At 41.7% G+C, this 24259-nt stretch overlaps 1 protein-coding gene across 3 annotated transcripts in view; it reads left to right on the top strand.

Moving 5' to 3' along the window:
• The window catches only part of Rapgef5 (Rap guanine nucleotide exchange factor 5), a 230673-nt gene extending 208634 nt beyond the window's left edge, over positions 1-22039 (top strand). For all 3 annotated transcript variants that reach the window (XM_047562082.1, XM_047562081.1, XM_047562083.1), the window contains 6 exons: positions 1462-1552; positions 4979-5029; positions 5829-5916; positions 10702-10766; positions 15553-15607; positions 19193-22039. In XM_047562082.1, coding sequence (XP_047418038.1) covers positions 1462-1552; positions 4979-5029; positions 5829-5916; positions 10702-10766; positions 15553-15607; positions 19193-19311 — 469 coding nt within the window. In that variant the 3' untranslated portion in view covers positions 19312-22039. The remainder of the gene's footprint in view (positions 1-1461; positions 1553-4978; positions 5030-5828; positions 5917-10701; positions 10767-15552; positions 15608-19192) is intronic.
• Positions 22040-24259: the final 2220 nt, after the last annotated feature.

Raw genomic sequence — 24259 nt, 5'->3', positions numbered from 1 at the left:
AGAACCTCCTCCCTGTCTTGGAACCTGGGTGCAGCAGGGCTGGGACAGTGTCTAATTCACAAGGCAGCAGCCTCTGCCTCTTCTCCAAGTTACTTTAACAGCCCAAACCATTTCCCTGGTTACTAACTACACATTCTTATTTACTCTTTGTGCCTCTGGAAATTTATGGCTTTGGGGGACCATGGTTTGTGGTGTATATCAAGAACCTTTAAAGACTTCATAGTTTTTTGCCCCATCATATAGTGACTGAAAAAATCATAAATACAGTAAAAGTTGTCAGGAACTAAAAATAACTTAAAGGCCAACGCTAGCAGAATAAATGAATCATGGAATATGTTCTTGATGAAATATTATGTAGCCCTTGATGATGATAGCAACATACCTATAGTACATAATATAACATGGTATTTACCTGGAAAAGCAGAGTTGTGGACCCTGTCCCCAAATTCCCTTTGAGACGCTGCTGGACATGTGATGGAAGAGACAGCATCTGAAGAAAGCTAAACTAATATTACTAGGTACCTGCCACATGCCCAGCTCACTGCTAAACATATTGATATTTAATTATCATGGCAGAACAGTTTGTTATTCTTAAAGCCTTGCTTCAGAGAAGTGGTGTTCAAATGCTCTCCAGATAAAGAAGTGTCTGGAATTCACAGGTTGCTCTTACTGGCCTTGAGATCCAAATCCTCTCTCCAGACTTTGAAAATTAGTGGAATATTGACCAGGTTGGTCTCTAGTGATTGATGTTACGCCGAACGGATAACCTCATGGAGTGCCTGGGTCTCAATGTGATCTTAGCTTTCATTTTATTTCTTTATTTTTTAATGAGAAAGTGAGACAGAACCCCAGGATATATGCTCTATTTTAAATACATACATAATATAGTAGTCATTTTGTTAGTATCATAGAAAATGTGCCTAAGTAGAGTGGGGTGAGGAGAATACAGCTCATGAGGTGAGAAGCACTTTTGACTGTCATAACCTAAGCACAGCACACCAATTCAAGAGATGAGGGTATGGCATAGAGAGAGAAAAATGAATTAAAGATTGTTCTGTTGGGGCTGGGGAGATAGCTCAGTTGGTAGAGTGCTCACCTCACAAGCACTAAGACCCTGACTGAGTTCAATCCCCAGCACCGCAAAAAAAAAAAAAAAAAAAAAAAAAAAAGATTTTCTGTTGAAGTTGTAAATGCATACAAAATAGATTTTAAAGGAGGGGGGAATCTTGTGAAATGTCAGGAGGTGTCAAGAGCATAGACCTTTTCCCAAAAGAGCAGCGGAAGCACTGGGCTCATTTCTTTTGCTTTAGGAACAGCTGAGGGCTCCCACTCCTCTCCTGGGCAGTGAAGGGCAGGGAGACTGAACTCTGGCCTGAAAGAGTCTCTCCAGCTTTATCTTTTGCCATCACCCATTGAAAGAATGTTTCCTCAACATGCTCTCTGCTTTCCTTTATTCCATAGCTGCAAAGCCCAGAGAAACCTGAATTCTTTCTTTGCCATTGTGATGGGCCTCAACACTGCTTCTGTCAGCCGACTGTCACAGACCTGGGAGGTGAGCCTTGGGGTCCCACTGCAGGGGGTTTGGGCATGGGCAAATTTAAAAAATAAAAAAGAAGAAGAAGAAAGAAAAAGAAATTCCAGGGAAAGCTTTACTTAAAATAAGTTGATTTATGGGTAGGTCATATAGCTCAGTGGTAGTATGCTCAAGGCCCTAGGGCCCATCCCTAGTATTGCTAAATAAATGGATTTGATTTAAATAGTTTAAATGAGATAAGTGCTAGTAGGCTAAAAATGCTAAACAGTAATGGGTCAAGGTGGTGGGAAGCATTTCCATCCAATGGTCTTTAAAATGGTTCTCTAATATATATGAAAGTGATAAAAATCATAGAATGTTCCTCAGCTACAATCACCCTTCCTCCTGTGGGCTTCCTGACAGTCCGGTCGCAGTCTGGCCTGCATGATGGTGTGTGCTCAGAAGTGGGCTTGCAGTGATGTTCATGAATTCAAGCTTCGGGCCTCTCATTTGGAAGTGTGTTCACATGGACAATGCATATCTTTGTAAAATTTGCCAAAATAAAGTAATTTTAAAAAGAAGGCCCACAAAATGTAACAAGTTTCAGGCCCCCATATGCTGGCTCTCCCTCTTTGTATGATGAAGGGTTTGGGGGTTAGAAAATGTAGGAGCCACTCTATATCTGTCACATGGGCCCTGAGGACATGCGTGGGAAGGACCTAACCCAGGGATCAAAGAGCCAGCCGCAGACGTGAGACTCAGCCTGCGCCTCTCCATGGTCTGCCCCCTTCTTCCTCGACTTGCCTTTCCTTCTCTCTCCTTTCCCTGCCCTGACTACCTCACTGTGTACCATTTCTCTCGCTCTTCACTCTGTAACCATTGCATCTTCTGTTCAGGCTCTAACCTGTGTATGGCTCGCTGTTGTGTCCTCTCAGGTGCCATTCCTGTCACCTGTTGTGTCCTCTCAGGTGCCATTCCTGTCACGGACTGTACTATTCTCTCCATGGATTCACTTTGGTTCAGTCAGGGGCCATCTCTGGTGGAATGTACTTTGTGATCCAGGGGTCAGTATCAGTGTTCCTTAAAGGGGTTCAAAAGAAAAGAAATGAAAGACTTGCCTGCTCTGGTTAAGCAAACAAGACATTCACACACATCCTAAGGTTACAGGAGATGGGTGACAAATGTCATAACCTATCAGAGAAGAAGGAAGACAAATGACTGGCAAGGACCTATGGGGAGTGGAATTTGAATTAAATCTCAAGAGAAACTTTGATTTGCAAATATTGGGAAGAGAAATGATTCAATTATGTTTAAATAGCTCACATTAATCTGCATAGTGTTGACTACCTGCTGTGTGCAGGGCACTGTATCAGTGCCCTGGCTGATAGGAAATGGATATCTTAGAACAGAGGGTGCATATGAGGAATGAAGCCCTGAACCTGCCTCCATTGGACCACGGAGGAGCAGGTGAAGGGACTCATTCCATCCCAGGATAGCTGAGAAGACTAACAGGAAACCCTGGCTCACATCTGTGACCCCAGCTACTGAGAAGACTGAGGCAGGAGGACCGCAAGTTCAAGGCAACCTGGGCCACTTAGTGAAACCGGTTTCAAAATAAAAAGGACTGGAGATATTGCTTAGTGGTAGAGCACCCCTGGGTGGAGCAAAAGAGAAAGAAGAACCCTGAGCGGCAGGGCCTTGGAGTTTGAGTGGGGAGTTGCTGGAGTCTGGGGTGGGCATCCCTGTCACACATGATCACAAGATCTCTAGGTCTGGTGACTAGATGAATGGAAGTAAACACACTATCCCAAATACGCCCTAGACAGGCATGGTGATGCATGCCTGTAATCCCAGTGGCTCAGGAGGCTGAGGCAAGAGGATTGTGAGTTCAAAGCTAGCCTCAGCAATTTAGCAAGTCTCTAAGCAACTCAGCAAGACCCTGTCTCTTAATAAAATATTAAGGGACTGGGGATGTGGTTCAGTGGTTAAGTGTCCCTGGGTTCTATCCCCAGCACAAAAAAAAAAAAAAAAAAAAAAAAAAAAGGAAGTAGGTAATAAAGTAAAAGAAATAAGTTTGAGGAACTGAATCAGAGAGGTCATCAAATTATTCAATAAAGGTCCAGATATATTTTAGGCTCTGAGGACCATATTGTTGCTGTTGCAGCTCCTTAACTCTACCATTGTAGTCTAAGAACAGCCACATACATGGATAGCCATGATGGTGTTTCAATAAAACCTTATTAACAAAAGCAGCCAATGGGCCAGAATTGAGTCATGGCAGACCCCTGGAGTAGAACAGTTTGACTTTGGACACGTTAACTGTGAGGTGCCACTGGGACATTCATGTGGAATATCCAACAGACCACAACATACAACTCAGAAGAAAAATTAAAATCAGTTGCAGAAGTCTACATTGTATATCTTGAAATTTGTCTGACATTCATCAGGAGGTGAAGGCAGGGGAGCAGTTTCCAAATGTATTAATGCACTACCTGCTTGCTGGGAAAAACTGAGTCCACACTCAAAATTATGAAATTGGACAAAACATTTATGAATCATTTAATAATGAGGGTTTGCCTCATCATTTTTTACTCCCTTTGGAAACAAATTCCACAGACATCTTTTTGAACATCATTAGTGTTAATTGCTGAAATTTGTCAAGTGTCAGCCACGGACTGTATTCATTTTATGAGTTGACTCACTATGTGTGCTGAAGAAACTTAACATCAGAGAGTTTGCAGACTCTCACCAAAATACACAGCTGGAAAGGGGCAGAGTCAGAATTCACATTGAGCCTGGCTGCAAGCTCGAGCTCTCCACCCAGAAGGTCGCTAGGTCAGTGTGAAAACATCCAGGTGTTCGCTTCCTCATGTTGAAGACAGGCTGCAACCTTTCGGGCCATTTTCATTTGTCCTGAATTTTTCTTTGGGAGGATGGTATAGTTTCCCATTCCTGTCCTTTCACATGCCGCCTGTTGGTGTGGTCAAAACTGACAATTCAGTGATTCTACCCATTAAAGGGCAAGCTTTGTCACATAGGTTTTCATGGCCCTTCACTAACCCACCCCTGCGGTAAAATACAATTATATCATTTATATAAAAAAATGTCAGCCAACATCATTCTTTCCCACTCAGCAAGACTATTAAGAAGATGAGCATATTCATCAAAGGTAGGCTATGGAACCAAAATCTAAGTTTTTATTAAATAATCACCAATGTGTGGAATGTCTAAGCAGCTAGATTCCCTGAATCATGTGACTGTTATTTTAAGCTATTTTTAGCAACATTTCTAAGCAATGTCCTATTAAGATGATGAAAATTGCATAATGAGAAGCAATCAGGGGAGAGCCAGATGACAGAGGTATTTATGTTCAGAAATGTGACACAGGTAAGCCTGACTTAATGAAATCTCCCAACACCTCTCACAATAACTATCTTCTGTGACCTTTTATTGTTTGTTTTTTAGAAAATCCCTGGGAAGTTTAAGAAACTTTTCTCTGAACTTGAAAGTTTAACAGTAAGTAGTGGGCTAAAAGGGGACTTATTCTTCAAATTAATGTGAGCATCAGATTTCCTCCTAGATTTTGGTGGTTGGATTCTGCGCTCCACCGGCAGAGAGCCTCAGCTAGTTTGCTTACATGTGAAATAGGAGCTTTGCTTTTTAAGGGATGAAGTGAGCTGGCAGTTACTGCTTCTTCCTCTCTGTGTTAAAAAAGGTGCTGAGAATAATCCTTTTAGTGTGGTTTTTCAGAAGGCAGGTTTTAAGTCAGGTCCATTTCAAAAGCCTACGAAATTTATCGGTATAAATTTAGTAGCAACTAACGCACCTTTTGCATTATTTTTCCTCCTTTTCTCCTTTTTTTTTTATTGTTTCTTAGGTTTAGATCCAAAGTTTATAGTTTTCTTTTTATAACACAATAAACCAGTGTTCTCGTGTTTTCTCCGCATTGTCTGCATTATGAGGGCAGTTTTTCTTCCCAGTGTACTTAACAAAAGACCTTTGAGGTTACCTCATGATAGAAATTATACAGAGGAAACTGTACTTAAAGAACCTATTTGAGGAAAATAATAGGGCAATCAAAAGGTGTCTCTCTTTTACAGTCATTTCCCATTATTGTAAACCAATAACTTGAGTTTCATTCATTACTTAAATTTCCTGCCCTAATTTAGTGAGTTTATTCTCCTAGGAAACCTTTATCTACTTTATTCTCAAGAAGAACTGCTCTATATCTAAGTCATGTTCAAATTGTATAGCAAAAGTAGATTCGGAATTTTCTATAGCACAATTGATTTTTCTTTATCTCTGTAATCTGCAGGATCCTTCCCTAAACCACAAAGCCTACAGAGATGCATTCAAAAAGATGAAGCCACCAAAAATTCCTTTCATGCCTTTATTGCTTAAAGGTAATTATTTTCTACCTTTTATACTATGTAATTCCATCTTTCAGAAGTTTATCACTCTATGAAAGTCAAAAAAAGGAATCTCAGTTTATTTCTTTACAGGAATTTTGAGATTCATAACTGTTTGCTTGTGATAGTTTTTCAAATACTCAAATATTTTCGAGATACCTAGACTGCTTAATTGTGCTTGATCTGATGTCAAAGATTTTCACTTGACTAACAAAGCTTGACATTGTTTTGTGTTTTTATTTTACTTTTCTTCTAAGCCTTGTGTTATTTTCTTTAAGTCTGCAATATACTTAATTCAAACAAGAGGAAGACTGGCATAAAGGACCCAAGTGGTGATCAGTCACATTCTGTGTTTGTAAGCTAAGTTTTGGAGATGCAGCCCATAGGGTGCTGTTGTGTGAGAAATCCCTTTTATCAAAAGCAATGTACTATATGAAAGTTATTGGTAGAGAGTGTACCTTCTGTTTTCAAGGAGTGGAATTCAATTGGAAAAGCGTTTGACAGCTCCAAGGGACACCTCTGAACTCTCTTCTTCAGAGCACCATATAATTCATCATGAAACCTGTCATTTAAATTTACTGGTATCTCAGTGATCTCTCTTTCAAACCAAGGGGACAAATGAAAGGGAACTTTTGGGTTCTGTCTATAATCCTGACATTCTGTGTATAGATACACCTGTGTGCTTCCCAGAAAAAGAAGATTTGGGATTTTTTTTTTGAACGTGTTTTGATTTTTGGAAGGGATTTTGTAGAAATTCCCCTTCATCCAGCTAACTTCTGCAGGATCAGGCCAGGCCCAATGACTGGACCCCTAAAAGTGATTCTGGAAGTGCTTTGCATGGAAACTGCAGTGCCTGCCTCTCCCCACTGCTACCCCACTGGCAATAAAACTGGCTTCCTTCCTCAACTGCTTCAGAACAGCCAGAGTCTGCAGGATTGTTGTGAGTTCCTGTCCTTCTCTACGGCCCCTCATTTGTTCTTTGTCTAATATGAAGCAAGAATCCCCGTGAAACAAGAACATAAAGGCAACCCAAAGATAGATGCACAGAACGTTCCACTCCAACTGAAAAGATTGTGTCAGTGGCTGAAATAAGGAGAGATTGCTATGCCAAAGTAACAATTTAAAAGTTTGTTTGATTTTTGGCATTTATTTGCTTTTAAGATAAGTTTATCTGGGCTCATGCTTTTTACTTGCTAAATAAAACATCAACTGGAGGGTAAAGGGTGGCAGGTAATAAATAGCACTTAGAATCATTTAGACAGAAGAAGGGACACTAGGAAATGCAGAAGGTTGTGGGAAAGGAATTGATTTGGGTAAGAAAAAAATTTTTGAAACAAATACTCTTAAGGTCATGAGAAATTAGTTGATACTATCCTTTTAACTTAAATAGATCAGAACTGTGTATTAGTGGTTCTTCCCCAAAAATGTTTAATGCAGTCAAGTGTCTCACATTTACATCTTAGCTTAGATGCAATTTTCTGCTCTATTGAGTTTATCTAGACCTTTTTGTTGGCAGCAAAACAAATTTTCCTTTTTTCTACTGAAAATACATTCACTCATTCCAAAAGAACAAGTAGGAAATTAAAACATTTTTCATCTTTTCATTAGAAGTCTTCTTGAGTTTAAATAAGTATTTATTTTTCCTTTACCTTAATTTTTCTTACAAAAATTAAACAATATTAGCATTCTTTATGATTTAAACTTTCCACTTTTGTCTGAAATCATTTCCAGAAGAAAACAGGATGAAATTTTTTTAAATATATACCATGCCCAAGATGAGGTATTTTTTTAAAAAATACACAACTTTATTTAATGCTCACATTTTTTTTTATTGTGTAATTTTTTTTAAGTGGTAATGAACTAATGTAGATTTAGAGCAACTGGCTTAATTTTCAGTGAAAACTCTTTTTCCTCCCTGTTTTGTACCGTCTACTTGGAGTTGCTTTTAACTAGAAAGCAGAACCAACCTGAACCCCTTGGGTGCTTAGGAAGGATCAGGCCTCCCAGGTGTCACTCTTTGTGTTTGTAAGCATGCAGATTATCAGGTAAGTGGATTACCTGGGGATCCTTCCAGCTGCCAGCTTTTCCTCTTTCCCAGTTGAATTTTGTTGCCTTTGATGTACTTTTCCCCACTGTGCTGTGGAAGCCAGTTCTGAAAGGGATGAATGGAAGCCCTAAATGAGTGCTGGAGGAAGGCTCCAGCAGAGCTAAGGTCCCCAGCAGCTGAGTGGCATGTGGACTCTGTGATTTTTGAAGATGATGGTCCCTTGCACTAATGTGAATGATCAAGAGGTGTTTGCGGATTAACGGTAGTCCCTGCAGGGGGCTGTATGTGTATCTTAGAGCAGAGATTATTTTCGCAAACTTGGGGGGTATTTGAAGGAAAGGACTGTCAGGGTGCTGTGTGTTTCTTCTCCCTCCACCACTCACCATCTCTTCAGTGTCCTTTCATCTAGTTCTAATTCAGGAGGTGTTTGGACCGTGTTCAGGTGCCTCTGATTGAAAGGGCCTGGAAAGTCACATCCCCTGACTTAAATTCTTACATCCTAGTTTTGAGCTCCACCACCTATTACTTTCTCCTACTCTTTCCTCATCACACATCTGCCATTTAGCCACATCAAATCTTCAGCCACTTGCAGCCCTTCCCAGCCCCGCCCTCTTGGTCTAGCTAGCTCCCTGCTCACCAGCCTCCTCCTCACCTCCCTGTCTGCTGCCCTGGAGTCCCTGAGTTCAGCCTGAGAGGGAATTCCCAGGAAGAGCAGAGATTTAAGGCAGGAGGGAGTGAGGAGGAAAACACTTCAAAAGTTGCAGAGGCAGCAAGTGTGCCAGAAATTTAGCAGGTTGACTGAGACTGGAAGCAAGAAAGGCCCAAGACTTTTCAGGTTGAGGTGCCTGGAGGGACAGCATGGTGAGGGGACCCAGACTCCCTTGGTTTGAATCCTGGCTCTGATGCTTGTGGCAGGGGGCATGCATCAGCTGGCAGTGTCCTTCGGGCCCAAGTTTCTCTCCTGCTTTCCTCGTAGGGTCTTACTGGATAGTCGTCTGTGAGGGTTAAATGAGTTAATGCAGGTAAAACCCTTCAAGCTGTGTCTGACATCATTGTCCCCATTGTCCTTAGGAACATGGGGAGAAGGTGAAGAAAGGGACCAAAGAACTCTGAGAGGCGTCTGTAGTCGAATTTTCTGTGAGGAAGTAGTTGGCCAAGCTTCCAGACTTTGTTTAATGTAGACAGTGAGCAGTGTTTTATTTGCTATCACCAGAGGTAAAAGCTAACTCTGTTGACTATACTTTTCTAAATATAGTGTCACAGAGTGAAAGCTTGCAATTATTTTCCGAAAGCAAATCTCTGAAAGATAATAACCAGAGAGTGTAAGAAGATTGTGTAATTAATTGTGAATTGTTTTACTATCAGGACACCAGTCTAAAAAACAAAAAGGAAAAGAAGCCTATGGAAACATTGCATGCTACACTGGAAGTTGTGTACAAGGGACACCTTGGTCAAAGAGTTGTATCTGTGTGTGTCATAACATGTCACTGGAGTCATCTCCTGGCAGACAGTCAAAGCTCAGTGGCCTCGTGTTTTGTAGGAAGACTTCAGAAGCTCTATATCTTATACTAGCCCCTAGGGACCAGCAGAATAAAAGTCCTAATTAAATGCAAATACAATCTCTTTCTGTTTATTGGAGTTTTAAAGCCCTTCATTCCCCTCTTTCCTATCAGGTTATTTGAATACAATTTTTGAAAATTATTTTTATTTGGTTGGCCTTCCATGTTTGTGATAGAACATGAATATTTGTATGCCCTTTAAATTATAGTATATTTCTTATTGTGATCCTCATCTGTAAGGAATTCCTAATGCCCAGTGATGGACCCTCTGATCTGCCTTTATGTACATCATTTGTTATCAGAGCTTCGGTTACTATCTTCGATATGTCTGATTTCCAATTATCTTTCAGGAGGCACATCTTTGTATCTTGCAGGCCAAAAGAGATTTTTATTTGAAGCTCCTGTGTGTGTGTGTGTGTGTGTGTGTGTGTGTGTGTGTGTGTTGGGAATAGAACCCAGATCCTTGTACGTTCTAAGCAGGCCCTTTACCACTGAACTGCACTCGCAACTCCTTGGTCACTTTGAATATTGTGAGTCTCAAACCAAATTTAGCTTTCCCTCCAAAAGTGTACCTTCATTCTGCTTTCCCTGTTCCCCAGTGATGTTTTCCTTCTACCCAGCCCCACCCCTTTCCTCACTCACTCCCCATATAGAACTCACTTTCCATGTAGAATCAGGCACCAGCTCTGGGAGTCAAAAATTTAAATTTGAATAGCTAAATCTAAATTGTCATTGTTTTAAGTCAAGCAAGTCCAATATACCTTGCCAGGGATTTAAAAAAAAAACACATAAATATTAAAATCCTGTCGTGTGTGAGTATTCATTTATTTTCTGCTCAGTTGTCTGGCCTAAAGATATAAAAGACCGATTAAGTCAGAGAATAATGTTAAGTTTCTTTTTTAGCAGGTGGAAATCAACACTTCGCTGAGAGTGCAGAGTACATTCTTTTAGTAATGTTAAACTGATACACACACACACACAGAAATCATGCACTTTCATAGCAGATATTATTTGGGGTTAGTTTCAAACTGCCTTGTCAAATGTGTGGAATAATTGGAATAATTCCATCGGGTTTAAGAAAAATTCACAGGTTGCATTGCTTCCAGAGCTCCTCAGCACTGCTCCATGACCCTTTCCTAAAGTACATTTGTCTTTTTGTTTTTTTATTTTCAGATGTAACATTTATTCATGAAGGAAATAAAACATTTTTGGATAATCTCGTCAATTTTGAAAAACTGGTAGGTAAATTTAATCGTTTCTCCTTTCTCCCTCTGTAAAGAAAGTCTGTCGGCTTGTATGTTTCTCTGTCAAACACATGGAGACTTCCAGGGGCTTATTGGCTACGTGTTCTAAATTGTCAATACACCATGTATTTCAGTTAAAAATAAGTGTGCTAGCAAGATTTTAGAGATGAAATATGAAAACGTGCCTTTCATTTTTAAAAATAGCACTTCATTAGGTGAATATCAGTGGTTGAGAGTGTATCATGGAACCAGAGTACAAATGGAAAGCTCCTGTTAGGAAGAGTTCACACACCTAAGATTGAACTTTGCTTCTCTAGAGCAACTCCTGATGCTTCAATGTGCATCGCTTTTGAGACACGAAATGAGAAAGTCCTGGGTAGATGTGTCTGCCTCCCAGTACCCCAAGCTTGGATATGAACAGGGATTTGTGGGATCAGCCTATGAGGAGAATGGCCGGCCACCCCTCATGGACTCTGACACAGGAACTGCCTGTTCATGAGTTCGGGGTCTAGTCTGTCTCCCACATATTCCCCAAATGCCTCTTCCTGGAAATTTCTTCAGGACTCTCCCAGGTACTCTGTCCCACAGTTGGCTCCATAAGCCCTTCTGCCTGACTCTGGGCAGATGAGGAGTTACCTGTAAGGACAAAGGGCTGTGATATGGAGTCCTCCAGAGAGACCCACTTATACTCCCAGAAGAACAGATTTGTCTGACAGATGAACTTTAGTGTCATAGATTAAATGTTCCGTCATGGTTAAAGATGATCCTGGTAACCTTCTCCAGGGATCCTGACCTTCAAGTGACCTTTTCAGTAATGGTAATGGACTCGCGTGAACTCTTTCAGGAACTGACCCCTGCTCCCAGTGAGACTGGGTCAGGCCTCTGAGAGAAGGTTGATTGAGGTGGGGGCCACAGACCATGACCAAAGAGCAGTTCAAATTGATGTGTCCAAATACAGTTTGGCATCTGACCTTTGCCTCATGAGAGAGCTGCTTTGAGTGTCAGGCTGACTGGCCACACACAGGGCCAAGCTGCACAGGAAGAGCCTGATGGCTCTTGCACAGCTCCCCAGCTCAGTTAGAATCTGAAAGCAGACATCTTCAGATGTCTTTCCACAGCACCTAACTACTCTGAAGACAATTGCTTCATTGGCTGATTAATTTGGAAGTGGAAATGTCAATACATTTTCAAGAATCTCTCTACATTTTAGAATCAGAGTTCAACTCTGAATCCAGTCCAACCAACCCAGCCAGAAATGGATGAAGTGTTATTTGTGTACTTTTTTTTTCATTGTTGTGTGATGTCTTGTGGATCACAGCATACCTATTAGCAACCAGAGGCTACACTCACTAGAATTCTACTCTCTAACTCCTTAATCTCCAGTGTTTGCTATTAATTAAATGATTACAGTAATATGAAGCTTTTGATCAATACTTACTCCTGGCTAACACATCTGGTTTAGAATACCAGATGAGCTTGGTATAACATGTGTGAAGCTGTGGGATGAGACAGGTCACACCAAGTAGAATTCTCTATAAAGGTCTAGTCATTTTTTCACCCTGACCTAGAGGGTACAAGTCAGAACAGCCATGCTCTTTGTGACCTGACTGTTGCCTACCGTTAAGTGCAGACTCATGATTGACCTTCAGCCTACAGTGAATCAGTGATCTGGTTAAACTTCTGTGTCATTTCCCCTAGATAGCGCCACCAAAATGAGAGAACAATTCCATAAAGGCACAAGTGAATGCCATAGAAAAATTCCTGTGCCCTTTCTACACCCTTTCCTTCTCTCCACCATCAATGATCTTTTCCTGCTTTCTCCAGTGATCTATCAGAAGCTTTTTAATGCCAGCTTTCATGTGCTAAGACTACCAACTAGTAACGGGACCAAAACAAATTCTAGATGATACAGATTTCACTAGGGTTAATAATGCACCCCCCACACACACCTATTTTTTTTCCCTCAGTACTGGGAATTGAATCCAGGATTGCTCTGCCACTGAGCGACATCCCCAGCCTTTTTTATTTTTTCTTTTGAGACAAGAGTTTGCTAAGTTTCTGATGCTGGCCTCCAATTTGCAATCCTCCTGCCTTAGCCTGCTGAGAAACTGAAATTACAGGCATGCACCACCGTACCCAGCTAGTACCTTTAATTCTTTAAGAATGTTTAAGGAAGTAGCATGGCATAAGTAATAATCTGTTTTAAGTTCTAGAGAAGAGAATGAGGACATAGGTACAGTTGTGCAGGCACACAGCAGGCCCACGGTGCACAACACCATCAGGCAGTAACTAGCATAGCATTTCTAAACAGAGCAGACTTGGTGCTATCAGTTAACTCCTGGTCCTCTTCAGATGTAAGATAGCACCTAAGACTCAACATGCTTCAGGTTGACTCATCCTTACATGGGAAAGAGAGGGTGAAGTTAGAATTTTTCCAAAAGGACCAAAAAAAAAAAAAAAAAAAAAAATCAGTTTTATGTTGCACATAGATCTGTATTATACTTGAATGCTGGAGAGTGAGACTGACCTTCCTAGTAGAGACAGTATTTTTAAGAAATGTTTTAGCAAAGGCCAGGGTTTCACTGAAGTTAAAATAGGATCATCTTTCACAATAATGAACCAATAGAACCTAAGTGAATTAACTCGTGAGAAACCAATTCCTGGTGATGGATATTAACTTAAGCCAGCTAGCAGATAATTCAGTGTATTATCTTTATCTGGCTGACACAGGCCAACACATTAGATCAGACCACATGCAGATCCAGAAGTGCTCATTGGCTCTAATAAGATTTCTATTGTTCCCTGGGCTAAGTTCCTTGCTGCCTCAGCAACTCTAAATGTTTCCATCTCAAACTGTTAAATGACGAAGAAACAAAGGATTTCTCCTTTTCTTTTTATCCCTCAATATTAAGAGCATCATCTTTTAACATATTCCCTCCCTCCCCCTTCAGAGAGCCTGGAAATGAGAATGGGGACTCAGATTTCATTGCCACATGCAGTACCCAGCCTTAACATCAGCTGGAGACTCGCAAGAACTGCACAAATGGCATATGATAGAGATCAACATGACACCACAGCCTAAAACAAGGAGAAAACTATCCTGGGAATAGGGGTAAATTTGGGGAAGGAAATTTAACAATACATTCACATAGACATGAGTCAGGTCTCATTTCCTTTGCACATGCCGCTTGAGCTGTTGCTGTAACCACTGTCCCATTTAATTTTCCACTGTTGAGTAGAAGTACATTAGCTGTACAGTCGTGAGAACAATTTAATCAGTAGGCCATATTCAAACACTGTTTCTGTTGTTCTGCCGGATTTTAAGTGAGAAATTTTATTTAGTGTTAACATTATTCTTTCAGCAATAATCCACTGAGGGTTTGCTGTATGTGGCTGATCCTGTGTTCAGTACGTGTAGGCAAAACAGGAGAGAAGGTGCCCCAGTCGGGGCTCTGGAAGGCCAGATAATGAGTGATATTGATTCTTGAAAAACAGGATCGTGTTTGGATTTTGGTATGAAACAAAGTAGGGAGTTACTGTAGATTCTCCAGAGACTCCAGAGGACTAGAACATAATGACAACAGTATTCTGGCAACTGAGTAGGAGGAATCCTTGTGAAGAACAGTTTTACCCAAAATGTTGCGTCCATCATCATGGAAAACTGATACTGGCAGAGACAGCTAGGAGCCCATGGCAGTTACAAATTATAAAGTGACCGGATCTTGTCAGAAGCAGCTGCACATTTAAGAAGACTGGAGATCATAAGGACTTTAAAAAATTAAAAAGCCAGGTGCAGTGGTGCACACCTGTAGTCCCAGCAACTCAGGAAACTGAGGCAGGAGGATTGCAAGTTCAAAGCCAGCCTCAGCAACTTAGTAAGGCCTTCAGCAATTTAGCAAGACCCTGCCTCAAAGTAAAAAGCATGGGGCTGGGGTTGTGGCTCAGTGGTAGAGCACTTGCCTAGCATGTGTGAGGCACTGGGTTCGATTCTTAGCACCACATGGTGCTGAGAGTAAATAAAGGTCCATCAACAACTAATAAAAAAATATAAAATAAAAAGAACTGAGATGTTGCTCAGTGGTTAAGTACCCCTGGGTTTAATCCCTGGAACCAAAGAAAGAAAGAAATTAAACTAGAATACTGAAGATGCTAGGAGGGATTGTACATTATAAACAGAAGTTAGTAAAGATGTTGATGTTGTAGAAAGCATTGATCTTTCATAAGCATCCCACATCCCGCCACCATTTGAGCCTTTGAGTCCACAAAGCTTTCTGCTCTGACATGGGCTTCTACATGTGCAACACATGGTAGGTGCTGGGGAGCCTTCTGGTGGTCTGTGTTCCAAGAGTAATGACAGGGACAATGCACAGAGCACAAAGAACATTGGGAATGGTGGGAAAGGAGCCTCCCAGGTCCAGAAGGGGGATCTCCGAAAGGCTTCACAGAGAGAAGGCACCACCTCACCTGCAGAGAAAAGCCTAAGCAAACGTGGACAGGGAGATGGGGTGGGAGGACTGCATATCTTCACAGCATGCTTTTCCATGGCCCAGAATCCGTGCTGCCCAGTTTGGGAGCCACTGTTCCTGCACACAAAGACTAAATATTCTTTTGTTATGCAAGCTCAATATAATCAATTGAAATTATGTTCTGCTCCAAGTATAGCTCATCTCTTTACACCTAAAGGTGTCAGACTCTCCTTCCTTCCCAGAAAGCACTGCTACTTCAGCAACACCCTAAATAACACTTCCATTGATATATTTTTTCCTTTTTTACTTTCTAGCACATGATTGCAGACACCGTTCGAACCCTGAGACACTGCAGGACTAACCAGTTTGGTGAGTAGTTGACATCAGGAATGTATATAGAATACACACTAGTACTGACTGTGGTTAACTCACAAGTGTTTATGGTCATTAATTTAAACAGCATGTAAAATAAATAAATATACACACATATGTATACATATATATATAGCATATTTTAGCTCTCACTTTGATTCCTCACTGCATATTTGGGATGTAGAGAAAGACAAGATATGACAGATCATCAGTCCCTCATGGGAGCAAGTTTACCCTGCCCAGAGTGTCTTTAGACAATCAAGCTTTCCACCCAACCCCTGCCCCAGAAAAATGCTGCTTTGCTTGCCTATCACCTCAAAATTATAGGTGAGGTTAGCAGGGCAACCCTGTCCCTAACTTTCTTGCTTGGGTCCTTCTTAGAATGGGAATAGTTTGTAAAAGTGTCTAAAGCAGACTTCCAGAATCTTCTCTTTTCCAACAAAAACTTCCTGTCTGGAGCTGCCTTTTAGCTGAGAAAGTATTTTTCTGAACACTTTTGTAGAATCCCCACTGAGACTATGTATGTAGGAATATTTGTCCCATTTAAAATCTCAGGCATAATTTACAATGTGTTTAAATGGTGTTAGAACATTGCAGGAAGGAAGGAAATCAGCTTTATTGAGCTGAAGGAGCTTTCACATTGGGTAGCAGAATCCTGACACCCATTCTAGTGAATGTGCATTGTTAACCCTGTAAGTACAGAGCAGAAAACTGGAGCTCAGAGGCCAGTTCAGCAACTGTTGTACAAACTGAGGCTGACCAACTTCCTTGCCCATGCCTTTGCTCTGCCCTGTGAAGATTTTATAAATAAAAAGTGTGATTTAAAAAAAAAAAAAGAGTTGAGTCCAATAATTATGAATCAGTCAAAGATGACAGCTAAGTAAAACTTAAATAACACATCCTCCTTTTAAATAATATATCTCAATGATACAAAAGTATATGCAGAATAGAGACTCAAAGTCTCCTCTTAAGGAAAGTGCTACTATCTGGTGTGCATTCTTTAAAAAGTACTTACTTTCTACACAGTGTCTCTCTTGGCTGGCAATTGTGTCCCCCAACAAAGCAAATTAGAAATTGAACTTCCGTATGGATTGTGAAGTTTTTTTGTTTGAAAAGGAGAATTTAAAAACAGGACCCTGATTTTCTAAGTATTCACATCAGTTAATACCATTTAATATGTGCTTATATGATTCATTAAGTATATAAGTACAATGCAGTTATAATAGCAACAGTTATAAAATCATTATCTTGGAGATTCATTCAAAAGTATAAGCCCAGTGTCACTCATGAGTATGGCTTTCTAGTTCTTTCATCTTCCTTTACTTTCTTTCCAATATTTGCTGGATATTCAGCTAATTCTAACGTATCATTCTCATCCATCAAGAAATGCTAGATTACCTGTCTTCCAAGTGTGGGCAAGAGGATTATACTGACTTGGCTGGTCTTGAACCTCCTACCTAGCAGAGCGTGTCTGCAGAGCACTAGTTAAAGGAGAAATTAAAGTTTCAAGCCAATTTGGGTTCTGTTGTTTATATATCTTTAAAAATTGGGTTGGGACTGAATTATCTGAGTTCATTTTAACAGTTTATATGGGCCTAGTAAACCAGCATCAGTATTTGGGATAAAATAATGTTAATCAAGTCATTTACAAATGATACAGTGTCATACAGGTGCCAGTTGTCACGGTTGGGGCTACTCATTCTACCATCTTTTTGAGATTCACAAACTTATAACAAATTTATCTTTATAGCATCATGTTTCCCAAGTCAGTGTTTATTAACCCAAAAGCAGTTTCTCAGTCTCTTCCAGAGAAGGCATTCAAGAATAACGCAGCTCTTGGGTCATGACGAAAGCATTTCTCTCCCAGGGTTTTCATTCGCTGAAGTCAGGAAGCCCGGTTGCTGTTGAACCTTAGAGTCAGGTTGGAGTGTAGCTCAGTGGTAGGGCTCTTATGAGGCCCTATGTTCAATCCTCAGCACCACAAAAAACAAAAAGCAACTAAAAGTTACAAGAGTTACAAGCCACCAATGACAGACAAATCTTAATTATTTCCTCATAAAATGTATATGTCATAGAACACGTGTGTGTATGGGGGGGGGGGGGGTATTTTTGCCAGGAGAAAAAAGTACTGCAAAATCTGCTTGACTTCGTGGTCCCTCTCCTTCCCCAGCTAAGCTCCAGAGTCACACCCTGCCTGCAGGACCCCTGCCTGCAATTCCACAAGGCTTGAGGATGCATTGTGACCACATTTGCCCTGTCTCACTTCAGTGCTTTGATCCCTGTTTTAGTCAGCTCTTTCTCTGCTGTGACTAAATGACCCAACCAGAACAATTTTAAAGGAGGAAAAGTTTGTTTGAGGGCTCATGGTTTCAGAGATCTCAATCCATAGACAGCTGGCTCCATTCCTCGGGGACTGAGGTAAAACTGAACATCATGGTGGAAAAGTGTGGCAGAGGGAAGCAGCTCACATCATCCGGAAGCAGAGAGAGACAGACATTCCAGCATTTCCACTTTCCAGATACAATATATATATATATACCCCATAGCCGTGCCGCAAATGAACCACTCTCTCCACCCACACCCCACCTGCTTCCAGTTACCACTCAGTTAATTCCATCAGATTAATTCACTGATTAGGTTAAGACTCTCTTAACCCAATCCTTTCTCCTCTGAACCTTCTTGCATTATCTCACATGTGAGCTTTTGGGGGGCATCTCATATCCAAACCATAACAATCCCTTCTCCCTAAACTGCAAGTTGGTTTGTTCCTGGTTTTGTTTCTTGACTGTGATACTGGGCTTGCTCCACTGTCCATGTACTTATTTCTGGTTCCTTATCAGAGGTGTCACTAACCTAGCATGTACATGTTACAGCACAGTAACCCTCCTGTGGCCCCTTGATTCTTTGACCACTCTGGACTTGTGAGTGGGAAGCCCTGGCCTTCTCTGAGCAGACCTCAATCTGTACACACACTTTCCAAACCCTCTGTGATAGTTAGCTGTACCTTAGGTTCTCCTATATCCTTTTATTCAATCTTACACTATTTGTTTCCCCCAAAATAAGGATACCAAAGAAGTGTACAGAATCTAAAAAAAACCAAAAAAAACAAAATATTAAGTTGTTGTGTTTTTAAGCTGAACAGATTATCCCAGTCTAACAATTCCAGACTGGGGTATACAAATAGTGCAGGCCACCTGTGGGTGGAAAGGTTACACAGCACAGGAGCTCAGACCATGGAGTGAGCTACTGGGCCTGTGTTCACGTTCTGGTCACATCACTAAGTTGTGTTTCTGTGCTCAGTTTCCTCACTGGGGAGAGGAGGGCAGCATAACTTCTACATAGGGTATAATGTCAGGTAATGACTACTCTAAACACCTGGCCAGTCTGACAGCCCAACCTGAGGAATTCGGCCTAGCTGAAGGGATTGCTACTGTTAGGACAAGGATGCTGCTCCTGGGATTCTGAAGAGCGAGGACCTACTGGGAAGATTTACTCTAAGCCTTTGTGTGGGATTTACTGGCATTTAGAAATGACATCATTGCTCTCATGAGATTGATTGTTGGCTTTTCCTCTAAAAAATAGGAGGTGACGTGTCTCCAAAGGAGCATCAAGAGCTGAAGTCCTATGTGAACCACCTGTATGTCATCGACAGCCAACAGGCCCTGTTTGAGCTCTCCCACAGGCTGGAGCCCCGAGCATGAGCCCACTGCCCTGCCTCCCCTGTGACTGCAGCACTTTGAGCCACGGGAAGGACTCTGCCCAGCAAGTCGCTTTCCTGTGAGAAAAGAAGTCGCTGAGTTTTATCAGTATCTCACAAGAAATGCACAGGAAAGCCAGCCAGAGTGTGTTCAGGAAGTGATGTCAGCCACCAGAGATGGGAGAGGGCCCTCCATGCTGCTCTCCTAATGAGAAGGCAGAAAGAGCCAGAAGCATTCTGGGAATGGAGCAGTCTGGTTTCTTAAGATCACATGGTTGATCCAGTCCAAGTTTCAATTTCAGATGTGCCAGCATTAAGAGGAGAAAACATGTCTTGACATACAATGAACTACTATTTCCGTAAGAGTGTGCATACAACAGGCTGTCCAGGGATTGTGAAAATCTACAGACAGCGGTGGCACCTCTAGATTTCCAGGGAGAGGGAGAGGATTCTGTCAATACAAACTGACAACAGAAGCCACTGTGTTTTGGGAGACAGGAGGACTTGCCGCTTGGCAGCCGTGCCCTGCTGTGCAGAGGAGAAATGTCAAGGCATGTACTTCTTTGCATCTACAATCGCTTACCAATGTATGCTTGCAGGTGAAATTAGTTTCTGTACAACTGATTTGCAGTATAGGCAAGGTAGACTATGTTGCTTTGCCCATAAGGAAAAATAGTAGTCTTTAAGAAATTGACTTATTGTTTCAATTCTTGGGTTTTCTTTACATTTGTAAGCAGGCTTTTATTTTTTATGGGACACAATATGATTTTTGAAAAAGCACAGTCCCTGATCCACTGTAGGCATTCAGTAACTGCGCACTGAAGTAACAGAATCATAAAGGTCTGCTTTCCGTGCCTGGAGGAGCCTTAGTGTTTTGCATAACCGTGCATGGATGGGTTCCTTGCCCACAGGATGGAATGAGACCAGCCCCTGAGGGAGGTGAAGTAAGACTAGGTGTGGGAAGCACTTAGCACTCTCTAAAAAGAGCAAGATAATAGCTTAGTAAGGATTACCAGTCTTTCAGCAAATAGAAAGTGCCCAGAAATATCCAAATGTCTAATTTATGTTGGAGACTTAGAAGTTCTATAGTTCACCTCCCAGCCAAAGCAGGAAGCCTTGCTATATAATTTGCCTTTTTCTCCTCACCCCCATGAAGTCTCACAATCTGCTGAGTCTTTTTTATTATTTCTAGTTCTACAAGATGGGCCTCCTATAGCAAATAAGTCCTCTTATTGTTCCCAAGGACTGACTTAGAGGATCTCCCTCAATCTTCAAATGAACAAAAAAGCTTGTGGGTGGAAATAATCCAGTCCTCCCTGCTAGCTAGATGCTTGTCACCTTGCTAAAATACAAAGCCTTGCTTCGTGTATTCGGACCCTTTATTCTCCAAGCAAGTGAATCTTGGTGCACTTGCACCATTCCTGCCTGTTCATCTCCTAAGTGCCCGTGCAGACCTGCTTCCTTTCTGTCTCGTCAACACCCCATTCGTCCTCATTACTGAGGTGTGTCGAGTGCTTCCTGACACCTTTATAGCAGAGCTGATTCTTGGGCTTACCAGGAACCACATGGAGAACATTTCTGCTAGGACTTTCAAAGAAACAGTCTGGCCCAACATGTTACAGTTCACTCCTGTGAAAATTCACAGGATTCTGTAGGAACAACTCCACCCAGGGCTGGTCCGCACAGAGAAACACTTCATGCTGCTGATTATGAAATAAGACCAGAACCATAGAACCAGGCAGAACAGCCTTCCCTGATGACCCATCAAGCACTCAAAAGGCTCATCCCTTGGGCTGAGAATGGCATGGACTGAAAGCATGTAGCACCCATTTTTGTCTTTTCTGTAAGCTAACCACCAGAGTTTGACCAGTGCAGTGATGGAAAGCCATTTTGACATTGCCTGTGTGTTTTATAATTGAACATATTTACATTAACTCTACATTGCGCCAAGTTGGAGATTACTTTTAGAGGACTAATTTTATGTGGAGATCCACCTACTCAGCAGAGCACATGCTGCGTAGACCCCGGTTCAGATACGTACACTTGGTCAAACAAAGTCACATGGACATTGTGTCTAAATACATTTTGTGTAGTGCTCATCTGTCTTCTCCTCCAAAGCAAAAGGAAGGTATGATTTTGTTTGGTTTAGATTGGCTTTTCTACCCCTGTCCTCTGAACATGTAAAATCTCTAAGCCTTTCTGAAATTTAACCAATGATTCTAGAGATTTCCAAGACAGTAAATCTGAGCTGTCCATCAGCCAACAGGCCACTGCAGAACATAAGCTCCCCCTGTGAATGGGGATGGCCCTGTTCCCTCTCCAGATGTTCATCAAGGCCTTTTCCGAATTGCCTTCATTCTGACTAGAAGGGCGAATGGGAGATGTTAAAGCTCTTTTCCTGCTTTCCCTTGGATTTTTATGATCGCATAAAATTTCACTCACTCAAACTCTTGTGTAATCTGGCAACTTCACCAGTGGGTGATGAATGGGCACCTCTAAGTGGGTTCTTTCTGTTACAGCATGACTCTCCCTCAGCCCTGTGGGTCTTTGGATTCATTAGCATCTAGCAAACCAGGCTTGCTTGGAAGTTAGCACAGGACAGCAGAACACAGGTTTCTGTAGGCAAAAATCACAAGCTTTCCAATTAAAAAAAAAAAAATGTGTACACATTTGCAGATGTTCCATAGGCTACATATTTTAAATACCCTCCCTTATGATCTGTATAATTGCCAGATGGTTGTAGTGATGTATATTATGACCTACTTTCTTTTTTTTCTAGCATCCTTAATTATGTTTAGAACATATTCATTTCCCTAGACCAGTACCGATCAGAGGTAGTGAGGTGCATACGTTGAACTTAGAAGCATGAGAATAAAGCGAACACCCACACCTCCCAATTTGTAGGGGAAAGATGTCACTCGCCTATGAGTAGGAAAGACACAGGAGCATGGAAAAGAGGATGCTGGTGATGACATCCGATCCCTGGAGCTGGCCCTTTGCTGTGGCCCGGATCCTAGCACTACAGTTTTGCTAAGCCAACACACACACTGCAGATCCAGAACCGCCTGCTCCTAAATGGCACAGCCAGTTCAAGCTTCTCAGAACCTGCGCGACAACATCACAATTTGGAAGATCAGGTCCACTGCAGTCGTCCAACACAGGAGTTCTTCAAAATGCTTCAAACACGTGTCCTTAAAATTTCAGCCTGCTGATTAGTGAGTGGGCCAGTTTCACTTCAGACAGAGGGAAAAAAAATTTTTTTTAATATTTGCCAAAAAGTTAGATGAAATGTACTACTGTATAAAGCAAAGCTGTATATACTAAACATTTTTTAGCAGAGCAATATTTATTTGCATAGCCTATTTATTGTATTCGTATTACACTGTTATTAAATAAGAGGATGAAATCGATGACCAGAAGCAAGGACTCTTGCCTTTTAATGTACCAGTGACATTGTCAGCCTGCATTAACAATTAGAAAATAGAAAACCCGCAATCAGGGTGTCTACCTAACTTCTCAGGGACTACACTTGGTAGTTTTCCACCATTAGAAGAGCTGGTAAATATGAAACATTTGTTGAGTTACCAGAATTGCCATTAACAGTGTTTTCCTTTCTCCTATTTCATGCTTTTTGCCTCTGTATATATGACTGTGTTGTGTATTTATCAAAGCTAGTAAGCAATAATTTATATGTAAAAATGGCCAAGCAATATAAGGTTAAAACTTATATAAGTAACATTACCTTATCTTGTATTTTCAAGTGTTTTTTTTTTTAAACCGCTTTTCCAAATATAAGACTATGTTAAAGATACTATTCATGGCTCATCACTCCTTGCTTTTTCCATGATGTTCCAGTGACATGTGGTGCTTGGTGTGGAACTCAGAAATCATTTGCTCGCTGAAAGAGTTACAAGTAGACGAAGAGATTCTCAAGCTGCCCACAGAAACCTGTCCCTTACCCTGCCACTGGGCTGTGGCAGGCAGGCCCTGAACACCACATGTCAGAAATTGGCTCAGTGTTGTTGTGAGATTTGGGGAATCAGGTAACCACTGTCTACTCCTTGCTCCACTTGAGCAGGGCCAGGAACTAAGAGAAGTTCCAGGCCCAGTGGTGATACCCTGGCCCTAGAGTAAAACCCCTGAAAGCAGAGGAGCTGGGAGAAGATGGCATAGGAAGAAGGGTACTAGCAATTTCTGGGACCACTGGAGAGACTAGCTTCATCTGCGCGGTGGTAGGCCACATCAGTGTTTAGAACCTCTCAGTCTCTCCCTTCAGGACATGTATACATCTTGCCCATCAAAGTCAAGAGGCCTTTGGCATGTTGTAACCCCTCCTGGCAGGAGAATTATATCTCTTGCCATGTTGAACTCTTGCTCTGTCCAGTGAAAAGTGGAGAGAGACACGTGACCCATGTAACTTTGAGCTTTCCAAGGTCCATACTTGCCATGTCTGCTTTGCTAGGAGCCCCACGCTGTCCCAGAAAAAGGCAGCACTATCAGCTTGAGTCTTGGAGCAGCGGCAACATGAAGCCAAACTCCAGTTTAGGAAGGACATGGAACTTAAGTGAGAAATAAAATGTCAGCATTTGAACCCCTGAGATCTGGCAATGACTTGTTAGGGGAATTTAGCCCAGGCAGACTAATACACTTCTTTTCCCTCAATCCATGTGTGGCCAGCAGGATTGGCTTTGCTAGTACCAGATGGATGAAGCCACCTGTTGTCATACCCATACCCATGCAAAGGGCTTGTCTCTATACAGGAAAACAAAGTAACCTGAAGACAACTTTCTAGGGCCCTTAATCTCCAGGAATTGGCATTCACATGAGACAAGGGCAAACAGGAAGAGAGAACAGGACAGAACCTCTGCCACAGCAGCCAGGAGCAGAGAGGAGCGAGCACCACTGAGCTCTACTGCTTTGTCAGGTTCCCTAATCACCTCGTGCATGGCTGC

This window comes from Sciurus carolinensis, chromosome 8 (genome assembly GCF_902686445.1).
Source record: "Sciurus carolinensis chromosome 8, mSciCar1.2, whole genome shotgun sequence".
NCBI classification, from domain to species: domain Eukaryota; kingdom Metazoa; phylum Chordata; class Mammalia; order Rodentia; family Sciuridae; genus Sciurus; species Sciurus carolinensis.
The sequence above is the reverse complement of the archived record's forward strand: the minus strand, read 5'-3'. Positions and strand labels throughout refer to the sequence as shown.